The 23648-nt window shown below is 39.5% G+C and overlaps 1 protein-coding gene across 2 annotated transcripts in view; it reads right to left on the reverse strand.

Moving 5' to 3' along the window:
- Positions 1 to 23648, reverse strand: part of grm7 (glutamate metabotropic receptor 7) — a 192092-nt gene that overhangs the window by 106430 nt on the left and 62014 nt on the right. The window contains exon 2 of one of the 2 annotated variants that reach the window (XM_088990352.1): positions 20637 to 21133. In XM_088990352.1, the coding sequence (XP_088846478.1) occupies positions 20637 to 21116 (480 nt within the window). In that variant the 5' untranslated portion in view covers positions 21117 to 21133. Of the gene's footprint in view, positions 1 to 20636; positions 21916 to 23648 lie in introns of those variants that run through there. The other variant, XM_088990343.1, reaches the window with a different exon arrangement.

Consider the following 23648-nt stretch of genomic DNA (forward strand, 5'->3'; position numbering starts at 1 on the left):
TAATATACAGTAAAGTCTCGTTATATCGATATCGGCTATATCGATAGTCCTGGTTATATTGATACTATTTCTATGCACGCACGGAGAAAATTACATGCAAACAGGGTCGGATATATCGATAGTCCCGGTTATATCGATATTTTTTCGGACTCCCTTGAATATCGATATAACGAGACTTTACTGTATATATATTTGGAAAACTGTTTTCATTCATTGAACGTGTGCTTTATACTCCGGTGCGCCTTATATATAGAACAAGTTTGAAAATACACCATTCATTGGGGGGTGCGCCTTATACACCGGAAAATACGGTCGTTTTTTTTTTTTTCTTGAAACCTTACACCCGTTTTTTTCTTCTTCTTCCAAGCATTGATGTGAAATGTATGCATGAGATTTGCGCTTGGAAAAAACGAGCCGTCTTCTTCCCTCCACTCAGCCTCGGAGCACTTCTTACTTTTCTGTCTAACCTCATATCTCAAGGTACACGCATGGGTTAGCATCTCGGGTCCGATGAATCACCCGCTTCAGGTAGACAGACGAATTCCCATCTTGACAAGGATTGATACAGCCTTGCTCACTTGAGTCCGGTTTTAGTGAACTCCAAACAACAAACCAGTAACACTGCAGTCCAGGAAATTTGAGAGAGCAGGCGGGATTGACCTGCCCTGAAGCAAAATATTGATTGTTTGTATAGATGTATGCGTAAAGAGCGCTTCTAGCGAAAAAGGGGTCTATTCTTTGTCTTGGAAAAAGAGTGTGAGTACAGGCCGATAAGGGTCTCAATAAAAAGGGGCGCGATTATTTCTCTATGCTACAGCGAGCCTGTTGGCTGCGTTACAAACAGCAGCAGCCGTTTGTTTTTGTAACGCTGCCCGCACTACATTCTGTCCCATCTGCTTTTTGCCAAAGCCTGCGAATGAGTTTCACCTTGTCAGCTGCGGTTGGGACTATAAGTCACAGTCTGATTTAACTACAACAACGAAACAAGCAGGGCTCTTCCGAGGACCGTGAATGAACTCGACGGGTCCGCTGATGCCATACAGAACAACACGCAGGAAGATGATGCAGCCAGTTCCTGCTGGAGGTTTAATTAGCTTTTGTTTATGGTTTCATTATTTCAGACAGTTTAATTGTGCTGTGAGGCTTTAAGACTAGGGTGCTTCATGTAACTCTAAAAACCCCCAAGCATGGGCTGCCTCTTCCATGTTTTTGGAGGCTGACAGGGGACCTTTGTAGCATCTGTTTCTATGGTCAACTGTCCAGTAAATTAAGAGCACGCGTAAAACAGCCTTTTCATTAACAACGCTTCAGTTTCCTGCGGCTTACTTGTATGAAAAGCAAGATTCTGCCAAGCGCCATCTTAAATCATCATTTTAAACTTCATTCAGAGAGTAAAATTGTGTAAGCGGTGCAATTTGATGAAAATACAATTCATGATTTCACAGATTGGAATAGCTCTGTTCCGTAAAGCTTCATTCACAATGCCTCACATGTTGTCTGCTTCAAACTGATGGTTTAATATACTGTATTTTCCGGTGTATAAGGTGCACGCAAAAGCCTTGATTTTTTTTTCAAAAGATGACCCTGCGCCTTATACTCAGGTGTGCCTTATATGTGAAATAATATTGAGCCACAACAGGTCTCGCAACAACTGTATTGTCAGCAACCGCTGACTCCATTTCCCCCCTGCGTAACACCAGTCTCAATTTAAGCGCCTTATAATGTAGTGTGCCTAATACAGTAAAGTCTCGTTATATCGATATTCAAGGGAGTCCGAAAAAATATCGATATAACCGGGACTATCGATATATCCGACCCTCTTTGCATGTAATTTTCTCCGTGTGTGCATAGAAATAGTATCGATATAACCGGGACTATCGATATATTCGATATCGATATAACGAGACTTTACTGTATTATATTTGAAAAATGTTTTGTCATTCATTGACCTTACGTCTGTGTAAGCTCTCAGTCGTACAGGAGTGGTCCATCGATGAGAAGGTTTCTTCAGCCGTCATCTGTACAAAAGTGAAGGTTTCGGACGTTTCGCCTCCTATCCAAGAGACTTCGTCAGCGAACTAAAGTCTGACTGGTCGTATCGGCCCCATTTATATATCCCTAATGTCCAGACCTAGTGGCGCCGGACACAGCTATGATAGGTCCCTACTCTCAGGTTGGGGGGGGCGCGGGACCCCCCCCTGTGGCCCCACTGATTGTTCCTACATTCCTGACTAACGATTGGCCTATTACCCCTGAGAGTAGGGACCTATCATAGCTGTGTCCGGCGCCACTAGGTCTGGACATTAGGGATATATAAATGGGGCCGATACGACCAGTCAGACTTTAGTTCGCTGACGAAGTCTCTTGGATAGGAGGCGAAACGTCCGAAACCTTCACTTTTGTACAGATGACGGCTGAAGAAACCTTCTCATCGATTCATTGACCTTATAATCCAGTGCACCTTATATACCGAAAAACACTTGAAAATACACCATTCTTTAGGGGTGCGCCTTATAATCCGGTGCACCTTATACACCGGAAAATATGGTAGTTTTATTTTCTTGAAATCTTACACTCGGTTTTTCTTCTTCCAAGCATTGATGTGAAATGTGAGCAACTATCGACTCCGTTCCCCCCTGTAGAAGAAGTAGTGAGTAACCCCAGCCTCTACTGCAGTGCCTCATGATGTGGTGTGGCTTATATTTGATACAGTTCTATATCCAGTGATACCATGTATTACATAACGAACTTTTCGCTTTACGAACGTTAAATTCGCGAGAATATAATCTGGGCATATGAAGTATGTGTCGTTCGCGAAAGAGCCGGTTCTTGGAGCTGGAAATGGCAGCCAACCTTTTTTTTTTGTCCTCTATTCTCCGCCCCCAGTCTTCGGTTAAAGCCGCACGCGATAGGTCAAGATCCTTGGTAGAGGAGGGAGGGGAAGAATTTCAGACACACGCAGCAGTGAGCGGGGGTGGGGAGGTGTTATAGAAACAGAACACACACACACACACACGAAAGGGAGACGATAGAGCTTGAAACAAAAAAAAACAAAAGTGAAAAAAAAACTAACAAAAGTGAAATGGTGAGAAAATGCATTGAAAACACAGTGAAATGTGGACGCGTTTCAACTTTATTGATAGTTCAAAGGCAGAGGGTCGACTGCAAGGTTAAAATATATCATCCATTAGGCTCCACAAATAACCCGCACATGAAATGAAAAGACAAGCAAGGGAACCAGCTATTGATGTTTCTAGTGTATCTGCTTGCATCTGTTGCAATATCACAACTTCCAAGGTGTACAACACAGAGCTCCTTGAGACACTTTATGCAAAAAGCTATTCATTCTATCAATCCATCAATGACCATCACAAATGTAAGTAAAACAACTTTATTATACAGTACAGTTTATTTCTTTAATTATATTACCATAGCACATTTATTATACATAAAATACGGTATATTTTGTTTTTGAAATTTATGATTTATGGGGACCTAGAAAGGGATTATTGTCATTTTAATGGTTTCCTATGGGAAATAAATTTTTGGGATACACACTTTTTGCCTGACACTCTCTGTCTGGGAACCAATTAAGTTCGTAAGCCAAGGTATCACTGTACTTTAGTTAAAAACTATCAACGTGATCAGTTCTGAATAAATTAAATGGGGAACCAAACCGATTGTAGTCTATACATCTTCCCACCCTTTAGATAAATCAATGTGTTTTCATTTATTGGTGTAAACAACTTAAATCCCCCCCACCCCCACCATCCGTCAATAATGTGATGGATTTATCATTGGAAAAAGGTCACACAGTCTGAAGCTCCAATCCCCTCGTCCCAACTCGACCATCAACCTTTCGTTTCACCTTGCCTTTGGATGCTACAACTGGATGCTACAACTTCGTGTTTGTTTTCAACATTTAACTTGTAGCAGACATGCACATTCCACCATGATGTCCCTGATCCACCGGTGAAAAGGACGCTATGATCCTCTCCTCTTTCATCAAGAAGTGCTTCATACAACGAAGAGGGTGCAGAAAGTGCTTAAGATTGAATGACTGTCTGTGTCTTTTGTGTTGTGTCACGTTAATTGTTATTTAGTTGTTGTTTTGACTTCAAAATGGTGCCGCAAGAGTGGCTGCCTTGATAACAGCTCCTGTATTTTTTTCTACTTCTTCATTTCCTTTCCTCTTACTTTCATCACTTTGCTGCTGTGAAATGTACATTTCTCCACTGCGAGACTAATAAAGGCGAATCCAACTCAATATACAGTAAAGTCTCGTTATATCGATATCGGATATATCGATAGTCCCGGTTATATCGATACTATTTCTATGCACGCACTGAGAAAATTACATGCAAACAGGGTCGGATATATCGATAGTCCCGGTTATATCGATATTTTTTCGGACTCCCTTGAATATCGATATAACGAGACTTTACTGTATTCTTCATTTCAACTGCACTGTATGTATTTTGTGTTAAAAAAATGTGTTACAGAAGTCTGCTGTGGTTTTACACCGGTCTGTATAGATCCTTGTAATTTCACCATCAACACGGATCAACACAATGTTTTTAGACCAAACAAAGTACCCAAAATGCATTGTGTGTCGCTTTCTCGGTCAGGGGCGTTCCTGACGTGACGTCACGTCACGCCAGGCATCGTCATCAACTCAAAAACAACACTTCCTGAATATTCAGCGCGAGTCTTAAAACGTAAAATATAGCTATATGCAGTGGAATCTTTGTAAAATACGCTCAGTAGAAGTCATTTGAAGTGATTTTTACAAATTATGGACACAACTTGTCCGGAGGTATCGTTTGTCCTTTAAGAAGCAAAGCAGGTAAATACACACAGCATAATACTTGACAGGTAAATGTTTTGTCTCATCATTATAAAAATGCAATTCCCTTAACAGTCAAGCACAAAGTGATTCATACTGACTTGAAGGGCTGTGTTGACTAGAGAGCCTCAAATTAGTTGAGAGTGTGTTTTACTCCCAGCCTTGTCCATATTTCACGACGCGTGTCCCACTCTGAGAATAGATGCTAATTAGCAAGTGATAGCGGGAGAAAATACATGAGTCAAAATCACTGGCGTGGATCATGAAAAATCCATGAGGTGCTGCGTTGTCGTTCCATTCTTTCATCAAGAGTGAAAGAGTTCTTTGTCTACGGTTACTTTGTCATGTGGAGACCGCATCATACATGTCAATTAAAGGACAACAGACGTCTCCGGACAAGTTGTGTCCATAATTTGTAAAATGGCTTCAAATGACTTCTACTGAGCGTATTTTACAAAGATTCCACCGCATATAGCTATATTTTACGTTTTAAGACTCGCGCTGAATATTCCGCAAGTCTTGTTTTTGAGTTGGTGACAAGTCCTCACCCTACGTCACTGAAGGAACGCCCCTGACTGAGAAAGGACATACCTTGCATCACCTCACTGCATTTTGCGGTACTTTGTTTGGTCTGAAAAGTTTGTGTTGCACCAAAAAGAGGCAGAAAAGGGCGACAAAGCTCCGTGTAAGGAATTAATCAGCCTGTGGAAACGGGCCCCTGAAACTGGCCAGTTCTGGGTTCATATTTTTTGCAAATTTTGGACACTTTAAGTTATTTTTATTGGTGTTTTGCAGTTGACTAAAAATATCGTACTGCGTGTTTTGGGTATTTTAGATTCTATAAAACGTTTTTCTGATGTCAGTTAGGAAACAAAAAAGTGATGTCGGTTGTCGTTTAAAGACCCTGCAAAACAGGGGTGGGTAACCCCGGTGCTCCATGGATGCTAACTTGCATGTTTTAAATGTTTCCCTCCTCCAACACAACTGATTCCAATCATCAGGATTTTTATGGGTCTTCGGCAGAGCCTGCTGATTAGTTGATCAGTAGAACCTGTTGTGTTGGGAAAAGGAAACATACAAAACATGGGGGATTGCTGTAAATGGATGTTTGTGGAACTGTCGCAGCTTGGAATTGAAGCGGATTTACGTGGGACGGGAGATGTGAGACAGTCTTTTTTCGTCAATGGATGCTATAGCCTTGTGTTTGCTTTCAACATTTAGCTTGTAGGAGACGTGCACATTCCACCATGATGTCCCTGATCCAGTGGTGAAAAGGACGCTTTGGTCCTCTCCTTTTTCATCTAGAACTGCTTCATACAACAAATAAGGTGCAGAAAGTGCTTAAAATCGAATTATTACGACCATCACAAAGGTAAATAAAATGACTTTATTGTACGGTACGGTTTATTTCTTTAATCATAATACTATAGCACATTTATTATACAGTAAAGTCTCGTTATATCGATATTCAAGGGAGTCCGAAAAAATATCGATATAACCGGGACTATCGATATATCCGACCCTGTCTGCATGTAATTTTCTCCGTGCGTGCATAGAAATAGTATCGATATAACCGGGACTATCGATATATCTGATATCGATATAACGAGACTTTACTGTACATAAAATAAGGTATATTTTGTGTAGTTTTAAGGCTTAGATAATGAGAAAGTGGAAAATTATGTTTTATGGGGAACTCGGAACTGGGATTATTCTCATTTTAATGGTTTCCTATGGGAAATTAATTCTTGGGATACACACTTTTCGCCTTACACACTGTCTGGGAACCAATTAAGTTCATAAGCCAAGGTCCCACTGTATTCAAAGGCGCCTGCAGGTAGGCAGACAACTTTCATTTTCTTTTCGGGATTCTCTTTGGTGTTTGTCTTTCCCATTGTCCTCTGAATAGATCTGGCTATGTGCTTTCAGTCTCCTTCATCAATCACAGTGATGATTCTGTAAGAAAGGAGAGATAAAAAGCCAACTGGAGCCTGTCAGGGCCATGTGAGCACAGGACGCCAATGCCTCATTTCGACAGCGGACGGGTCTGAAGTGGCTGCTTTTTCCCCCTCGACAGGACGACAAGAAAGAGTTCACCTATATTAAATAAAAAAGTTTTGCTCGCGTACTAGCAAAAAGAGATGCGAGACGACAGCAAGCATCACTCTGATCTTGTCAAGATGGATACCAGTGAGATTAAGACTGACAAAAGGACTAACTTACACACTCTTACCAACTAGAGTGCATTCTGAGGACATTTTTCTCAGACAATGTTTTTTTTTCAGAAAGCATGCAACCGCTTTGAAACAATTTAAGAGTTTGATTGATTTTCTTTCCCCCCCCACCCCCGTCTCTTCTAGCAGTTTTGTTGTCTTCATTTCCAACGCAGCGTGGAAGATAGTGAAATAAAAACATATTTGCAGCAAATCATCTTCACCATAGCAACACTATTGATCAACCCTCCTGGGTCTTCAGAGAAATCCATCGCTCATGTCAATTCCGCCAGTATTAAGAGTTTGGCAGCAATTTATCCTTTTCAATGGACATTCAGGGTCCGGCCATAGAATCTACAATCACTATTTAGCTTCCTTGATGGCGCACTTATTACAAGCGGAAAGTCACTGAATGGCCTCAGCCTAATCATTGAGACAAAAGCTGCTAGTGGGCTGGAATAGGACATCACAGGAAGTTATCGTCGCTCACATCTTCGCACTGTAATAATAATAACCGTAATAATAATAATAATAATAATAATAATAATAATAATAATAATAATAATAATATATTTATAAGCACTTTTCAAAACTCTCAAGGACACGTTACAGTCACAGGACAACTTAGATAGCTAGCTAGATAGCTAACTAGCTTTATAACTATATAAATACAGTAAAGTCTCGTTATATCGATATCGGATATATCGATAGTCCCGGTTATATCGATATTTTTTCGGACTCCCTTGAATATCGATATAACGAGACTTTACTGTAATAGATAGATAGCTAGCTAGATAGCTAATAGATCAAGAAATAGCCAGCTAGATAGCTAATAGATAGCAAATAAATAAACATAGAGGCAAATAAATCAATTAATGCGTAATCATACATTTCATTTCCAAGCACCTTTTAAAACTTTCAATGTCACTTTACAGTCACAGGACGAGTTAGATAGCTAGCAAGATAGCTAACTAGCTAGATAACTATATAGATAATAGCTAGCTAGATAGCTAATAGATCAAGAAATAGCCAGCTAGATAGCTAATAGATAGCAAATAAATAAACAGAGGCAAATAAATCAATTCATGCGTAATCATACATTTCATTTATAAGCACCTTTCAAAGCTCTCAAGGACACGTTACAGTCACAGGACAAGTTATATAGCTAGCTAGATCGCTAACTAGCTAGATAAGTATGTAGATAATAGATAGCTAGCTAGATAGATAGCTAAAAGATCGAGAAAGAGCCAGCTAGATAGCTAATAGATAGCAAATAGATAGCAAATGAATAAACATAGAGGCAAATAAATCAATTCATGTGTAATCATACATTTCATTTATAAGCACCTTTCAAAGCTCTCAAGGACACTTTACAGTCACAGGACAAGTTAGATAGCTAGCTAGATCGCTAACTAGCTAGATAAGTATGTAGATAATAGATAGCTAGCTAAAAGATCGAGAAATATCCAGCTAGATAGCTAATAGATAGCAAATGAATAAAAATAGAGGCAAATAAATCAATTCATGTGTAATCATACATTTCATTTATAAGCACCTTTCAAAGCTCTCAAGGACACGTTACAGTCACAGGACAAGTTATATAGCTAGCTAGATAGCTAACTAGCTAGATAAGTATGTAGATAATAGATAGCTAGCTAAAAGATCGAGAAATATCCAGCTAGATAGCTAATAGATAGCAAATGAATAAAAATAGAGGCAAATAAATCAATTCATGTGTAATCATACATTTCATTTATAAGCACCTTTCAAAGCTCTCAAGGACACGTTACAGTCACAGGACAAGTTATATAGCTAGCTAGATAGCTAACTAGCTAGATAAGTATGTAGATAATAGATAGCTAGCTAAAATATCGAGAAATATCCAGCTAGATAGCTAATAGATAGCAAATAGATAGCAAATGAATAAACATAGAGGCAAATAAATCAATTCATGTGTAATCATACATTTCATTTATAAGCACCTTTCAAAGCTCTCAAGGACACTTTACAGTCACAGGACAAGTTAGATAGCTAGCTAGATCGCTAACTAGCTAGATAACTATATAGATAACAGATAGCTGGCTAGCTAGATAGCTAATAGATCGATAAGCAGCTCTTGTATTTTGTTTTTCTACTTCTTGCTTTCCTTTCCTCTTCCTTCTATAACTTTGCTGCTGTGAAATGTAAATGTCTCAACTGCGAGAATGATAAAGGCGAATAAAATACATTTTAATCAATATTTATTTTAACATCACTTGTTATTTGCTTTTAGAATGATGACGCAGATGCAAAATAGTGCGTTTCCTCAAAACAGGCAACTACGGACAGTGATACCTCGGCTTACAAATGCTTTAGGTAACAAACTTTTCGCCTTACGAACGTTAAATTCGCGATAATATAATCTTGGCATACCAACTATATTTTGGCAGAGGCACCAAACCACACAACGGTGGCGGGCGGATTAGTTTTCGGCGGATGAACACCAGACCACACGGTTGAACAGCGCGACGGTGGCTGGCGGACTAGTTTTCCGCACACCCTTTTAGTGCAGATGTGGTTTGTTTTCGAGTGGAGTACTTTTGCTATTATGGGCCCGAAAAAGACCCCACCACAGGCTCGTGTTGAGCCAAAGAGGACACAAAGCCAATGTATCGCTATATTACTAAAAGTCTGCTAATACTGCAAGAATATGTGCACTTTCAGGCTTTGTCTTGTGACCATTTGATTTGTGAGTGCAGTGCACTTAAGAACACTCTAAGAAACGAAACATGACATGACATGAGCATGAACAAACCCTGTGAGAGCAAAGCAAAAGTAAGGGGGAATAAATTAAAATCATTCATTGCCCTCCCCTTTTCAAGTCGCATGTTAATGTTGCATAGACGCATCAAAGTAGAACTTGAGGGTGCTGCCAACTTCAAACTATTTTTCTCCCAGTGACTGAATTTATACCCAGGCCAGGTCGACAGCTGTGATTTGAATCTTTTGCTTAATTATCCAGCCAATGAAGGCACAAAACCCCAGAGGATAAATGACTGCTGTGGACTTGCCATGAGCTTGGCGCTCAAAGCATGTTCAGCATTTGACGGTCACTTTCTGTGAAACAGCTATTTGCAGTTGAGCCCATCATCGCGTTTCGAAATGAGCAGAAAGAATGACAGTGTGCAGAAACAGCAGACCATGAGTAGCTAGTACAGTGATACCTTGGTTTACGAACTTAACTGGATCCCAGAGTGTGTAAGGCGAAAAATGAGTATCCCAAAAAATAATTTCCCATAGGAAACCATTAAAATGAGAATAATCCGTTCTCATAATGTTCTACTTTCTAATTTTCTAAGCCTTAAAACTACACAAAATAGACTGTATTTAAGTATAATAAATGTGCTATGATATTATAATTAAAGAAATAAACTGAACTGTATAATAAAGTCGTTTTATTTACTTTTGTGATGGTCGTTGATGGCTTAATAAAATTATTTAATAAAGAATTCATGGACAAAATACAGTAAAGTCTCGTTATATCGATATTCAACGGAGCCCGAAAAAATATCGATATAACCGGGACTATCGATATATCCGCCCCTGTTTGCATGTAATTTTCTCCGTGCGTGCATAGAAATAGTATCGATATAACCGGGACTATCGATATATCCGATATCGATATAACGAGACTTTACTGTATAATGAACATCAGTCCGTGAGTCATATATTTTTAGGCCAGCAGAGAAGGCTTTGCAGGCCTTGACATTCTGCCACAGATTCAAAGCTTAATAATTTTGTGAGATGTTTTTTTTTTTTTTTTTTTTTAAACAAGGACAGTTTATTCCGTTGTGGGTGTGAACACGGCCGATTCCACTTGCTGCCAATCAAAGCACGTCCATTCAATCCCTATTGATGTGGTGCACTAATATTCTGCAGGTAACCAGAGGATAAGAATAATAAGAATAATAAGAATAATGAGAATAATAAGAATAATAAGTATAATAAAAATAAGAATAATAAGAATAATAAGAATAATAAGAATAATACATGACATTTTAAGCGCCTTTCAAAGCTCTAAAGGACACTTTACAGTCACAGACAAGCATAGGTACTATAATAAATAAAATACAATCACAAATAGAATGCAATAAATAAAATACAATTATAAATAGAAACAAGAGATTTGCCATTGGCAAACAAATGTTAGTGATCTCGCTCATAATATAAAATAGTCATAAATGCTGGCAATGTCAATATGCTTGCGAATCTCATGCCTGTCTTTGCCTCAATCAAACGGTTTCATATGAGCTGTACCACAATTTGGACTTAATCCGAGCAGATGTAACGTTAGACTGACTTTCTGTCATCAATTTGTCATTTCACCAAGACAGTTGCCTTCAAGGACACACCCTCGCTCAGCCATAGAGCACAGCATGGCGGAGTCGTCTGCCAAATTGGTAAAATGGCGCAGAGTGACCGCACAAAAAGCAAACGGGCCAATATATTCCGATCAAAATAAAACCATCCAACTCTGTCGGCGCTCGGAGTCAAAGCAGAGTGCACAAGTCGGTGCGTTTGCGACGGCATCCGTGTGATATTTCAAGCCATTAGATATTTTGTTCTATATTTTGTTTTAAATAATTAATCGGCTGTACTGGATCCCTGCTGCGGTTCTCATTTCACTGCAGCAGAGCGCTTCTTCAGCCAACAGGCATAAGAGTAATACGCGCACAAACAAACGCTAACACTCTTTGAGATCACTGGTCATTTCGTTGAATTGCAACGATAGCGCCCAGTTGGGGTGTCAACATTTTGACTGAAAAGTGACGTGCTCGCACGCGTTCACAAGTTGATAAAAGTAAGGCGGATTACAGTGATACTTCATCTTACGAACGCGTTATTTTACAAACTTTTCGCCTTATGAACATTAAATACGCGAGAATATAATCTTGGCATAAAAACTAGTTTTCGGGAAACACACATAGCGCCACAATGGCTGGTGGACTAGTTTTCGGCGGATGAACACCAAACCACACGGTCGAACAGCGCCACGGTAGCTGGCGGACTCATTTTCCGCACTCAGTGCAGAAGTGGTTTGTCATCGAGTGGATAGTTTTGCTTTTTTTGGGACCGAAAAACAAACCGAAACATGGAGCGTGATTGATGGGAATTTTAACCTTGCAGTCTACACTCTGTCATTGAACTATCAAAGTTGAAACGAGTCCAAATTACACTGTTTTCTATTCATTTTATCACTCTCTCTGTCGTCTGCCTGTCTCTTTAATGTCTAAACCACCTCCCCTCACTACTGCGTTCTTGACCAATCACGTGGCTTTAACCGAAGACTGGGGGCGGGGAATAGGACAAAAAAATGTCAGCAGCTATTTTCTTTTTTGGAGAATGGCTTCACTCTCTCTCTCTCAATCTGTAACCTTCCCCTCCCCCCACTGCTGCGTTCTTGACCAATTACGTGGCTTTAACCGAAGACTGGGGGCGGGGAATAGAGGACCAAAACAAGCTGGCCGCCATTTTCTTTGAGGAGAACGGGCTCCTTCGCGAACGACACATCATTCATTGTGGCAGCTCCGTGTGTACCCCGAAAAATAGTTTGTATGCCAACGTAAAACCTTCATAGATTTAACGTTCGTAAACCGAAAAGTTCGTAAACCAAGGGGTTCGTATACCGAGGTATCACTGTATGATACAAATGGCATTATAGGCTTAATTTAAACACAAAAGTGGCTTTTTAATCATGTGCAATTACATGACGTAGCGCTGCATCTGACTTAACCACCTGTAAATCAATATTCAATATGAATTTTATAAACAGTCTGAATCAAAGTGATGGAGATGAGGTGATAAGGACGGAAGCTGCTTCGAGCGCTGCCTGCAGCACTTCTATTATCGTTTCTCAACAAAGACATCATGCTGGGCATAAAAAAAATGTCACTGAACTGAAGGAGGTTGGAGTAAGCTTGAGCGAAGCCAAATATTCATTGGTATGAAAGGTCTAAAAAAATGGCCTCAAACTATCAACAAGTCACACTGCAGATAAATACAACGAGCAGATTTGAGTGCAGTCATAAAAAAAGCCACGTAAAAACAAACAATTGTAACTTCCACAAGGCAGTGACTCTCCATTTTACCTATTTATCACATTTCCAAATGAAAGCAGGAAGAAATTAACTTTGACCATTAATCTGAGGAACACACCATTACTGGACGTCAGTGCCATTAGCTGTGTTATGCTAATGTTGTTCTTTCACGTGGCCTTTCATTGATGTAACTGGGAAATCGTTTAGTTTTCTTGATGCAACCCATTTCCTGTTTGGGAATCGAGCACCGACGTGCCTTGAGGTCCGAGTGACCCAAATTGAGAATTTTTGACAAGGCAGACCTATCCATCGATCAATCTATCCATCTACCCATCCATCCATCCATCCGTCCGTCCACCTAACTAGAAAGATACACAGCTAGCCAGCTACAAAGCTAGCAAGCTAATAGATATCCAATAGATAGCTACCTAGTTAGCTAGCCAGCCAACTAGAAAGATATACAGCTAGCCAGCTACAAAGCTAGCAAGCTAATAGATAGCCAATAGATAGCTACCTAGTTAGCTAGCCAGCCAACTAGAAAGATATCAGCTAGCCAGCTACATAGCTAGCCAGCCAATAGATAGCCAATAGATAGCTAGCTAGATAGCTAGCCAGCCAACTAGAAAGATATACAGCTAGCCAGCTACAAAGCTAGCAAGCTAATAGATAGCCAATAGATAGCTACCTAGTTAGCTAGCCAGCCAACTAGAAAGATATCAGCTAGCCAGCTACATAGCTAGCCAGCCAATAGATAGCTAGCTAGATAGCTAGCCAGCCAACTAGAAAGATATACAGCTAGCCAGCTACAAAGCAAGCCAGACAATAGATAGCAAAGAGCTAGCTAGCTAGAAAGCTAGCCAGCCAACTAGAAAGATATACAGCTAGCCAGCTACATAACTAGCTCGCTAATAGATAGCTACCTAGATAGCTAGCCAGCCAACTAGAAAGATATACAGCTAGCCAGCTACATAGCTAGCTAGCTAGCTAATAGACAGCCAATAGATAGATACCTAGATAGCTAGCCAGTCAACTAGAAAGAGATCAGCTACCCAGCTACATAGCTAGCCAGCCAATAGATAGCCAATAGATAGCTAGCCAGCCAACTAGAAAGATATACAGCTAGTCAGCTACATAGCTAGCCAGACACACAGCTAGCCAGCTAGATAGACATAGCTAATAGATATAGCTAGCTAAGTGCGCTCACGAGCCTTGCTTTTTTTTTTTGTTGTTGTTTTGTTTTCTATTGATTGCAATGCACGAGTGTTTTGAGTTTGAGCAACTTTATCACAAAATTAATTCAACTCATATCTTACGGTGATGCTGCATTAGTTAATATGAGCTGTAAAAATCTGTGTGAGAGAATAATGCACGACTTTTACTGCCAACTCGTGCGCCAGCGATTAATAACGATTGTTGGACACGTGAAAATAATGAAAAAAAAAAAAAATAAAAACATTTTGTGTATCAAGAAGTACATGTTGATGCAAACACCTCTTCATAATTGTTTTTCACTACTTTGCTCTGATGACTTGAATTTGTGGTAATTGTTGTTGCGTGGTAATGATTATTTTGTACATACAGTTCTTGTACACTGCATATATTCATCACACCTACATTCCCCACCTACATGACGAATGATATGATCTTACAGTCTCTTATACAAGTAGTTGTTATGACCGTACATTTGTGTCCTAAAATGTTTCCGACCTTGAGAATAATAAATGTGTTTTAGTGCATTTATTGAATAAACACGACATGATGATGTCAAATGATACTTGCATAATATTCTCTTGAAAAAGCAAATTTCTTCTCAAATCATCTGTTACGAAAAAAACTATTTCCAAACATGTTGTAAGAGTTCACGTCAGAGAAATTTGCAAACATATCACACTGGATTCCGACATCCAAATAATTCATCACTGCGCATGTGTTTGCTTTTCATCTGGGTTATGTATGAATGTGATAAATATTTGCCATGTTAACAAGTCTTTTTCTCACTGCTGGAAGAAAAAAAAAAGATCTTGTTTGCCCAAACATATAACAATTCAACAGGATTTGCTCAAACCGAACAAGAAACAGACCAGAAAATAAAAGTGGTATATTGCCACCATACTAAACAGCATTTTAGTACAGTTAGACCTCAATTTACGAACTTAATTGGTTCCCAGACAGAGTGTGTAAGGCGAAAAGTGTGTATCTCAAAAAAAAGAATCCCATAGGAAACCATTAAAATGGGAATAATCCGTTCCCGGGTTTCCATAAAATATACTTTTTAACTAAATAAGCCTTAAAACTACACACAACATACCTTATTCTATGTATAATAAATGTGCTATTGTATTGTAATGAAAGAAATACACTGCATTGTATCATAAAGTCACTTTATTTACATTTGTGATGGTCATTTATGGCTTGATGGAATGGCGTTGAAGGTCGAAGGTCAAAGGGAATTGCTGTTTGGAAAGAGGGGCACATTACATGAGGAGTTGGTAACTTAACCTCTGGTGCAGTCGTGTGCTTCCGCCGAAGATCACTCCGCCAGCCGTGGTGGGTGTGTATTATGAAAATAGTGCTTATTATCAGTTTTAATTTTCAGAAATTTGACGTTTGTAAGACGAAAAGTTTGTTAGATAAGGTGTTTGTAAGTTGAAGTCTCACTGTAGTTTATGTACCCAAGCTAAAGCAATGAAATCGACAGCTCATATTTCGAGAAATTCACTCACTTCACAATAAAGTTATTTTTCAGGCACCCTTGTTTCACTTGTTATTTTCAACGCTATGTGATTGTTTGCAAATTATGCAAGCACTGATTCTGTGAGAATATTAAGGGGTAAGACCCTGCCAAAGACTTTTTTTTTTTTTGTTGTAGTTGCAAACGTTAACTCCGTTTTTTTTTTCCTGCACGGTAGTAGGAATCTTAATGAGAACATTTTGGCATCTGAAGAAAGTCATTATCTTGTAGGGAATAGATTTTGGTTCTGATCCAAACTACAGCATTGCCCGGCCTTGGTGGAGGTCAATGCTTTGCTGAGTGCCATTATTGTATAATAAGCATCTACTCTATGTCTCCACTCTCTTGCCACTCTAAGAATTCCCCTTGTAGATTTGGCCGCGCTGCGAACGAGTCAGCCTGTCAGGAGCCATCCATCAGCACCTGCAGTGGGACTATTTGCAAAAGGAGCTGTTCTTTCAGCACCACCGTAGATAAGCAATACCGGAAGTCATTTTACAGTGTCAAGCAGGGGTGTTCAAACTTTTCCTTTTAAAATCGTGACTGATTGCCTACACCCTGTTGTGTCGATGCTAATCAATAACTTTAAAGACACTGAATAATTGAGGAGAGCTGCGACATTATGTATGTAAATGCTGTGCTTCTGTGCATTATGCTTGAAAGGAATGTGCCAATATGGGACGAAGACAATGTGATGGGATATTGGTTTATCGTAATGATATTTTGTCCAGGTGCTTCTTATTTAGGTACAGTGATAACTCGGTTTACGAACCTCTTGGCTTACGAACTTTTCGGTTTACGAACGTTAAATTTTACCTTGCCATACAAAGTATTTTTCGGGATACACACGGAGCTGGCACAATGAGTGATGTGTCATTCGCGAACGAGCCCGTTCTCCTAAAAGAAAATGGCAGCCGGCTTGTTTTGGTCCTCTATTCCCCGCCCCCAGTCGTCGGTTAAAGCCACGTGATTGGTGAAGAATACAGCAGCGAAGGGAGGTGGTTTAAAGATTAAAGAGACAGGCAGACGACAGAGAGAGTGTGACAAAATGGATAGAAAACAGTGAAATTTGGACTTGTTTCAACTTTGATAGGTCAAAGGCAGAGTATAGACTGCAAGGTTAAAATTCCCATCAATCAGGCTCCACAAATAAACCGCACAAGCCATCTGTACACTTGATGCAAAAAGCTATCAACCCAGCTAAACAGAACACAATTGATGAGGAACTAGATAAAATTATCGCAGAGAAAGCACCTATAAGGGATCATGCCTCAAGATGGTGAAAGAAGAAGGCTACGTTCCTCATCACTTGTTTCATACTGATGAAACCAGCCATCCATCAAGCCATCAACGACCATCACAAAGGTAAATAAAACGACTTTATTATACAGTACAGTTTATTTCTTTAATTATAACACCATAGCACATTTATTATACATAAAATAAGGTATATTTTGTGGAAAGTTTGTGTAGTTTTAAGGCTTCGAAAATTAAAAAGTAGAAAATTTTATGGGGACCTGGGAACGGATTTATTCTCATTTTAATAGTTTCCTATGGGAAATTATTTTTTGGGATACACACTTTTCGCCTTACACACTCTGGGAACCAATTAAGTTCGTAAGCCAAGGTACCACTGTACCTCCATGAAACCTTTACCACGTGTTTACCACCTTCTAGTTGGGTGAAGTGCTTGATTACACATGCAGCCAGAGGCTGCAGTTGGAATGTAAACATCACAGACAATCATCTTAATGTATTGATGGCAGTCAAAATCTTAATCATGATTCATTCAAATACATGTATGATTCATTTGCGCAGCAATGGAAGACCATCATATTTTTCCTCCAATTGAAACCATCATAAATAATAAAACAAATCAAACTAAACATCAAAAGGGATTAATTCTTTCTCAGCACGTCTCTCCCACACTTTGATGTTCTCAACCAGTGATTCCCAACTGCTGTGCGATGCCATATTGGTGAGTCATGAGAGAAATTATACATCGAGCCATTTTCTATACAGCTTATCCTCATCAGGATCCTGGCTGACTTTCCATCATCAGCATAATCATCATTATTATTATTATCATCATATGCAGAGACGAAACAACAGGGGAGGCTAGCCAGGCATTGGGCACCAAACTGAAGCGGGACCAAAAAGATGGCAGACAATGCCGTCGCTATATACAATGAAGTGATAACACATAGGGAATTCCTTTTCTAACCTGTTGCTAGCTGAAAGTTACTTCGAGACCCTGAAATATACTCATTTTCCACAATAAAAGCTTGATTTCCCTGTAAATGTCTCCATTGTGATCCAAATAAAGGTTCATCTATTCTAATCTAATTTAAACCCTGCGATGACATATCACAATTCGCAACTGATAGCAAACATTGTTGGGATTTTATTATTTTGAAAGTTATTTTGTTATTGCTTTTACATGTTCCGTTTACTTAAAGGACAACTGACACCATTTTTTTGTTTCCTAATTGACATCAGAAAAACATTTTATAGCATCTAAAATGCCCAAAACACGCAGGCTGATATTTTTAGTCAAATGCAAAACACCAATAAAAATGAATTAAAGGACAACCGACGTCTCCGGACAAGTTGTGTCCATAATTTGTAAAATGGCTTCAAATGACTTTTAGTGAGCGTATTTTAATAAGATTCCAGCGCATATAGCTATATTTTACGTTTTAAGACTCGCGCTGAATATTCAGGAAGTCTTGTATTTGAGTTGGTGACGAGTCCGTACGTGACGTCACTAAAGGAACGCCCCTGTTCATATCATGTTCTGTTATGTTCATGTCATGTCATATTCATGAATTAATCAGCCCGTTTCCACAGGCTGATTAATTCCTTACTCTGAGCTTTGTCGCCCTCTTCTGCCTCTTTTTGGTGCTACACAAAGTTTTCAGACCAAACAATGTACAGCAAAATGCATTGACGTGATGGAAGGACTGCTACAATGTGTCCTTTTTTCGGTCAGGGGCGTTCCTTCAGTGACGTAACATGAGGACTCGTCACCAACTCAAAAACAAGACTTCTGGAATATTCAGCGCGAGTATTAACACGTAAAATATAGCTATATGCCGTGGAATCTTTGGAAAATACGCTCAATAGAAGTCATTTGAAGTGATTTTACAAATTACGGACACAACTTGTCCGGGGACGTCGGTTGTCCTTTAAGATCCAAGTTAAATTCATTCAATGACAATAACAAATAACTTCAAAACGGAATGGAAATCCCATTATTTTTTCCGGCCCTGCGAGTCATCTATTTTTATATTCGCGTGTTGCTCCACTGTTTATTCAAATGTCTGTTATTGGAATGGTTACAACTCTGCCACACCAATGACGCTCATGAGGCAACCTATACCGTTTTCCATTATGGGTTAGTTTAAAGCAAGCAAATGTCAAGCAAATTTATGTACGGGACTGTTTTATACACACACAACGTGTAATTTTCTTTGTTTTGCATTCAGCTTTATAGTAAACCTCAGGTGGGAGTGGCAGAAAACAACTTGAAGAATTGGTCATTATGTGTCAAAGTGCCACTTATTTGTAGTGAGTTAGCTGCCACCATGCAATTCGAGTACAGTAAAGTCTCGTTATATCGATATTCAAGGGAGTCCGAAAAAATATCGATATAACCGGGACTATCGATATATCCGACCCTGTTTGCATGTAATTTGCGTGCATAGAAATAGTATCGATATAACCGGGACTATCGATATATCCGATATCGATATAACGAGACTTTACTGTATTATAAGTTTTTGTTCGGAAGTATAAGCGAAATACATTAGATGAAAAAAATAACATTAAACATTAAAACACAAAATAAAATAAAAAGTACAAAAATGTAAAAAGTAAAATATAAAAAAAAACATATAGAAAATAAATATATAAAAAATAAATATCTAAAAAAAATTAACATAAATAATAAAAAGTTAAATAAACATTAAAACATTAACAAATACAAATAATAGTAAAAAAATAGGACATAAATATATAAAGAAATATATGATAATACAAAAGTTAAATAAATAAATGAAAAATTAAAAACAAAAATAACAAATAACAATTAAAAATAACACAAATATCAAATAAAACTACAAAATAAATATATACGAAAATAAATATATGAAAATACAAATAAAAATACAAAGTTAAATGAATCAATTAATTAAAACAAAAATAATATAAAAATAGCAAATGACAATTAAAAATAACAAATAAAACTGCAAAATAAATATGCAATAATAAATATGAAAATACAAAAACAAATAAAGTGAAATACATAAAAATTAAAAACAAAAATAAATAAATAAAAATAACAAATAAAACTACAAAAAATATAAAAAATAAATACATGAAAATACAAATAAAACTACAAAATAAAAAGTTCAATCAATCAATAAAGACAAATAAGTACATAAACGGTCCCAGTAGCTCAAGTCATCACTGGTTCATGAAACATTTTTGCTTAGCCACTGAGCATAGTCACTGAGTTTGGGGGAATAATTTGTGCATTTTATTAGTTATTTACTTATCTATGTATTTATTTGTGTAGGTATATCTTTAGTGGGGGTACAGTTCATCTTGCTTTGTGTACAAGAGTGTATTAGAAAACTCACGGCACGGCTATTCTCGTGTCGGCACGGCTATTCTCGTGTGACATTTTGGTAGATGTTTCCAAAATAGCCTGTAACGTGTACCTCGTCTGAAACAAGTCTGCAAAACGGTGTATCATTTCCACTCACCTGGAAGAGGCGGAGGATGTTGGCAACCATGATCGATACCGAGCTCGCCGAGGCTCCAATGACTCCCACCACTTTTTCGGGCTTGACGAAAACCGGCAGCTCCCCGTTGGTGCACCTCACATCCGAGGTGTCCTTCGTAATGAGGGCTTGCACGAAAGTTAGAGATTGTTCCAGCGCGTAGGTATCCCTCGAACAAGTGTCCAGCACCCGAGCGCCCAGGGTGATGTTGGGCAAGAGTTGCTCGTCCTGGTTGATTTGGTCCAACGCGTACATCATGGCTTCGAGTCTCTGGATGCCGTTTTCCTTCTTCAGATCCCCGCACGGCACCCCGTCCGCCCCCCTGGCGTGCACGGGGAAAAGTCCGCCGAGGGTTAAGTGGCCCTCGGTTCGGATCGAATGCGGCGCGTACGTCTCCTGAGCCAAAACCATCTCCAGCGCAGTCCTCACGAGGCAAAATAAACCCAGAATGGCACGAGCCATGTTTTCACTTTGAAGATCTAGAGATAAAAAAAGATTCAATCAAGAGAAGTTTGGTCAACGCGAAGTCATCGTGGCTCGCTCGTCACCGCGGAGGAGATTCAACAAGCTGGCCGAGATTACGAGCAAGACGCGATCCGTGACGGAGACTCGATGCGCCCATTGCCTGCTTGCCGCCAGCTTGTTGAATGGCGAAGCCTCACGCGGAAATTCTCTTCGAACGCGATTGCGTCCACCCAACTCGTTTCAGATCCCAATTAGGCGAAAAAAAAGGGAGATCAGCGCACGCGGTGAAATGCACATCCGGTTAATACTCGAAGCTTCGCTCCGGCAGAAGTGGGTGACATTCTGGTTGTGGAGCAACTCGCGCACGGAGGTGCAACATCTCCTTCCCACTGGCTTCAGACAGCAAAGGGAGGGGAGGAACAAGTGGAAAAAAAAGAAAGAAAAGACGAATGCGCTCTCGTTTCGTCGGGAAAAGAAAAAGCGCAGCTAATTAAAGCTTCCCTCTGTCGTTGCAACCGGTCGTGAATGAGTCACAGGCAGGTTTGCACAATGTACACCCCCTCCCCCTCTCTCTTTTTTGTTGCTTTTCCCACGGAGGACGTCACTTGGTTTGGCTTCGAGCAATTCAAAAAGGCGAGTGTAGCTTGTCACTTCACGGGTTTTCGGAAGTAAGCAAACGAGACGCCGAGCTGAATAATTGCTCCTCGGAGAAAGAGCTCATCTCGTCATGCAATCTATCTCCACACACACACACACACTAACATCCCCTGTCCGCCCTCCTTTATTGCCACGCGAGCGCAGAAAGTCGATTTGATGGTGACACGCAGCTCAGATCGTGATGACAATGAGAGCTCGCCCTCCATCTCCTCAAGCACTTTTCTATTCATTATGGTGTACCTTTAAAAGAGGGGTGGAGAGGGGGGTGCCCAGAGGGGGGCCCAGCCAGGTCTCCAAGGCAACGCATTTTTCACAAGACACCCCTGATTCATCCTCCATAGTCCACACACACATACGCACGCACACACTCCTGTTTCAATGATTTTGTGAGGTCCGGATAACTCCTGATTAGGAGTGAGGACCACCGTTGCTGATACGTTTAGAGAAAAACTAGTGTTACATTTAAACACTAAATGTCACCCCATTTCCCACTTCAACTTCTTTAAAAACAAAGAAATAAAAAGTGGACTTGAAACTGAAATAACAGTATGAATGAGGTTTCTAAATGGGTACATTCAAAGTCCTCACCCTTGGTATGAATTTGGTGAAAATATTGTTTTACTTTTTGTGGTATGAAAATTTTCCTCTCATTAACCACGCACATACACACATAAACACACACAGTGAATAAAAAGTGTGTGTATCCAAGTGAAATTAAAATACACACCAAAAAAATCATTTTGGGTGAATTCGTGAGGACCTCTCTGAAACTTTAACAGATGCATATATAGACCCTCTAGAAGCCTTTAGAATGAAACACTTGTGAAGACCTGTTAAAAGGTCATCCCTTGTCAAAAATGTCCTCACTATGTATGGTATAAAACACAAGTGTCAAAGTCAAGGCCCGCGGGCCAAAGCCGGCCCGCCACATCATTTTTTTCGGCCCGCGAAAGCAAATCAAACTTGTTAAATTCCATGATGATTGCTAAAATCTGAGCCAAAATTTCATATTTTTGGATGTCAACCACAATAAAAGTCATTATTCTTGACTTCAGATTTGAGAATGAGTTATTCATTAATTTGCTGTGTGCTCTATATATAATATTTGAAGGGATTTAAACATTCTAATGGGTTCCCCAAATTCATAACGGCCCTCGAGAGGAAACCATAACTACAATGTGGCCCGCGGCAAAAAAAGACTTTGACACCCCTGGTATAAAATGTTAGGGGTCCTCACAAGGCTAACCATACAAACACACACACACACACACACACACACACACACACTAGAAGGAATTAACCGCACCATTCGGAGTCCCTCACAAAACACCTTCCCCACCCAAAAATTGCACAGATGGCGCTTAAACAAACCTGAGCGATTTCATGCGCAAAAGCGTTAGTCAGGGAGTTTCTTGGCAGAGCCGTCTCATTCTAAAAAAAGTCACTGTGTTAATTCAAAGAAGAGACCAAATCCAATATTGTTTGTGCTAGGTCCACTCAGGCACGTGTTTATGTAATATTGTCACGATTTGCAAGATGGTGGTGGTGGTGGTGAACCCCAAAAAATACACACAGAAGAGAGCAGGGTGTATTTGACCAATTATATTAAATAAAGTCAGCAGGAACACAATCTCAAACAACAAAGTCATCAGGACAGAAAGGTCTAACGTCGCAAACAAAAACAGGAGTAAAAACATGACAAGAAGAAACAAACCTGGCATGGTGAACCAAACAATGTCCCGACGCGAAATGGGAAAACTTTTAACTGCCTGATTAAAATGACCAACACCTGTTCAGCTGCAGATGGAGCCTGACAGTGCTACCCGTTGGTCGCTAACCAAAACGTGACAAATATAAATGTATTCCTAATAT

This window comes from Hippocampus bargibanti, linkage group LG01, assembly GCF_051943395.1.
Source record: "Hippocampus bargibanti isolate YZ-2025 linkage group LG01, ASM5194339v1, whole genome shotgun sequence".
Classification (NCBI taxonomy): Eukaryota; Metazoa; Chordata; class Actinopteri; order Syngnathiformes; family Syngnathidae; genus Hippocampus; species Hippocampus bargibanti.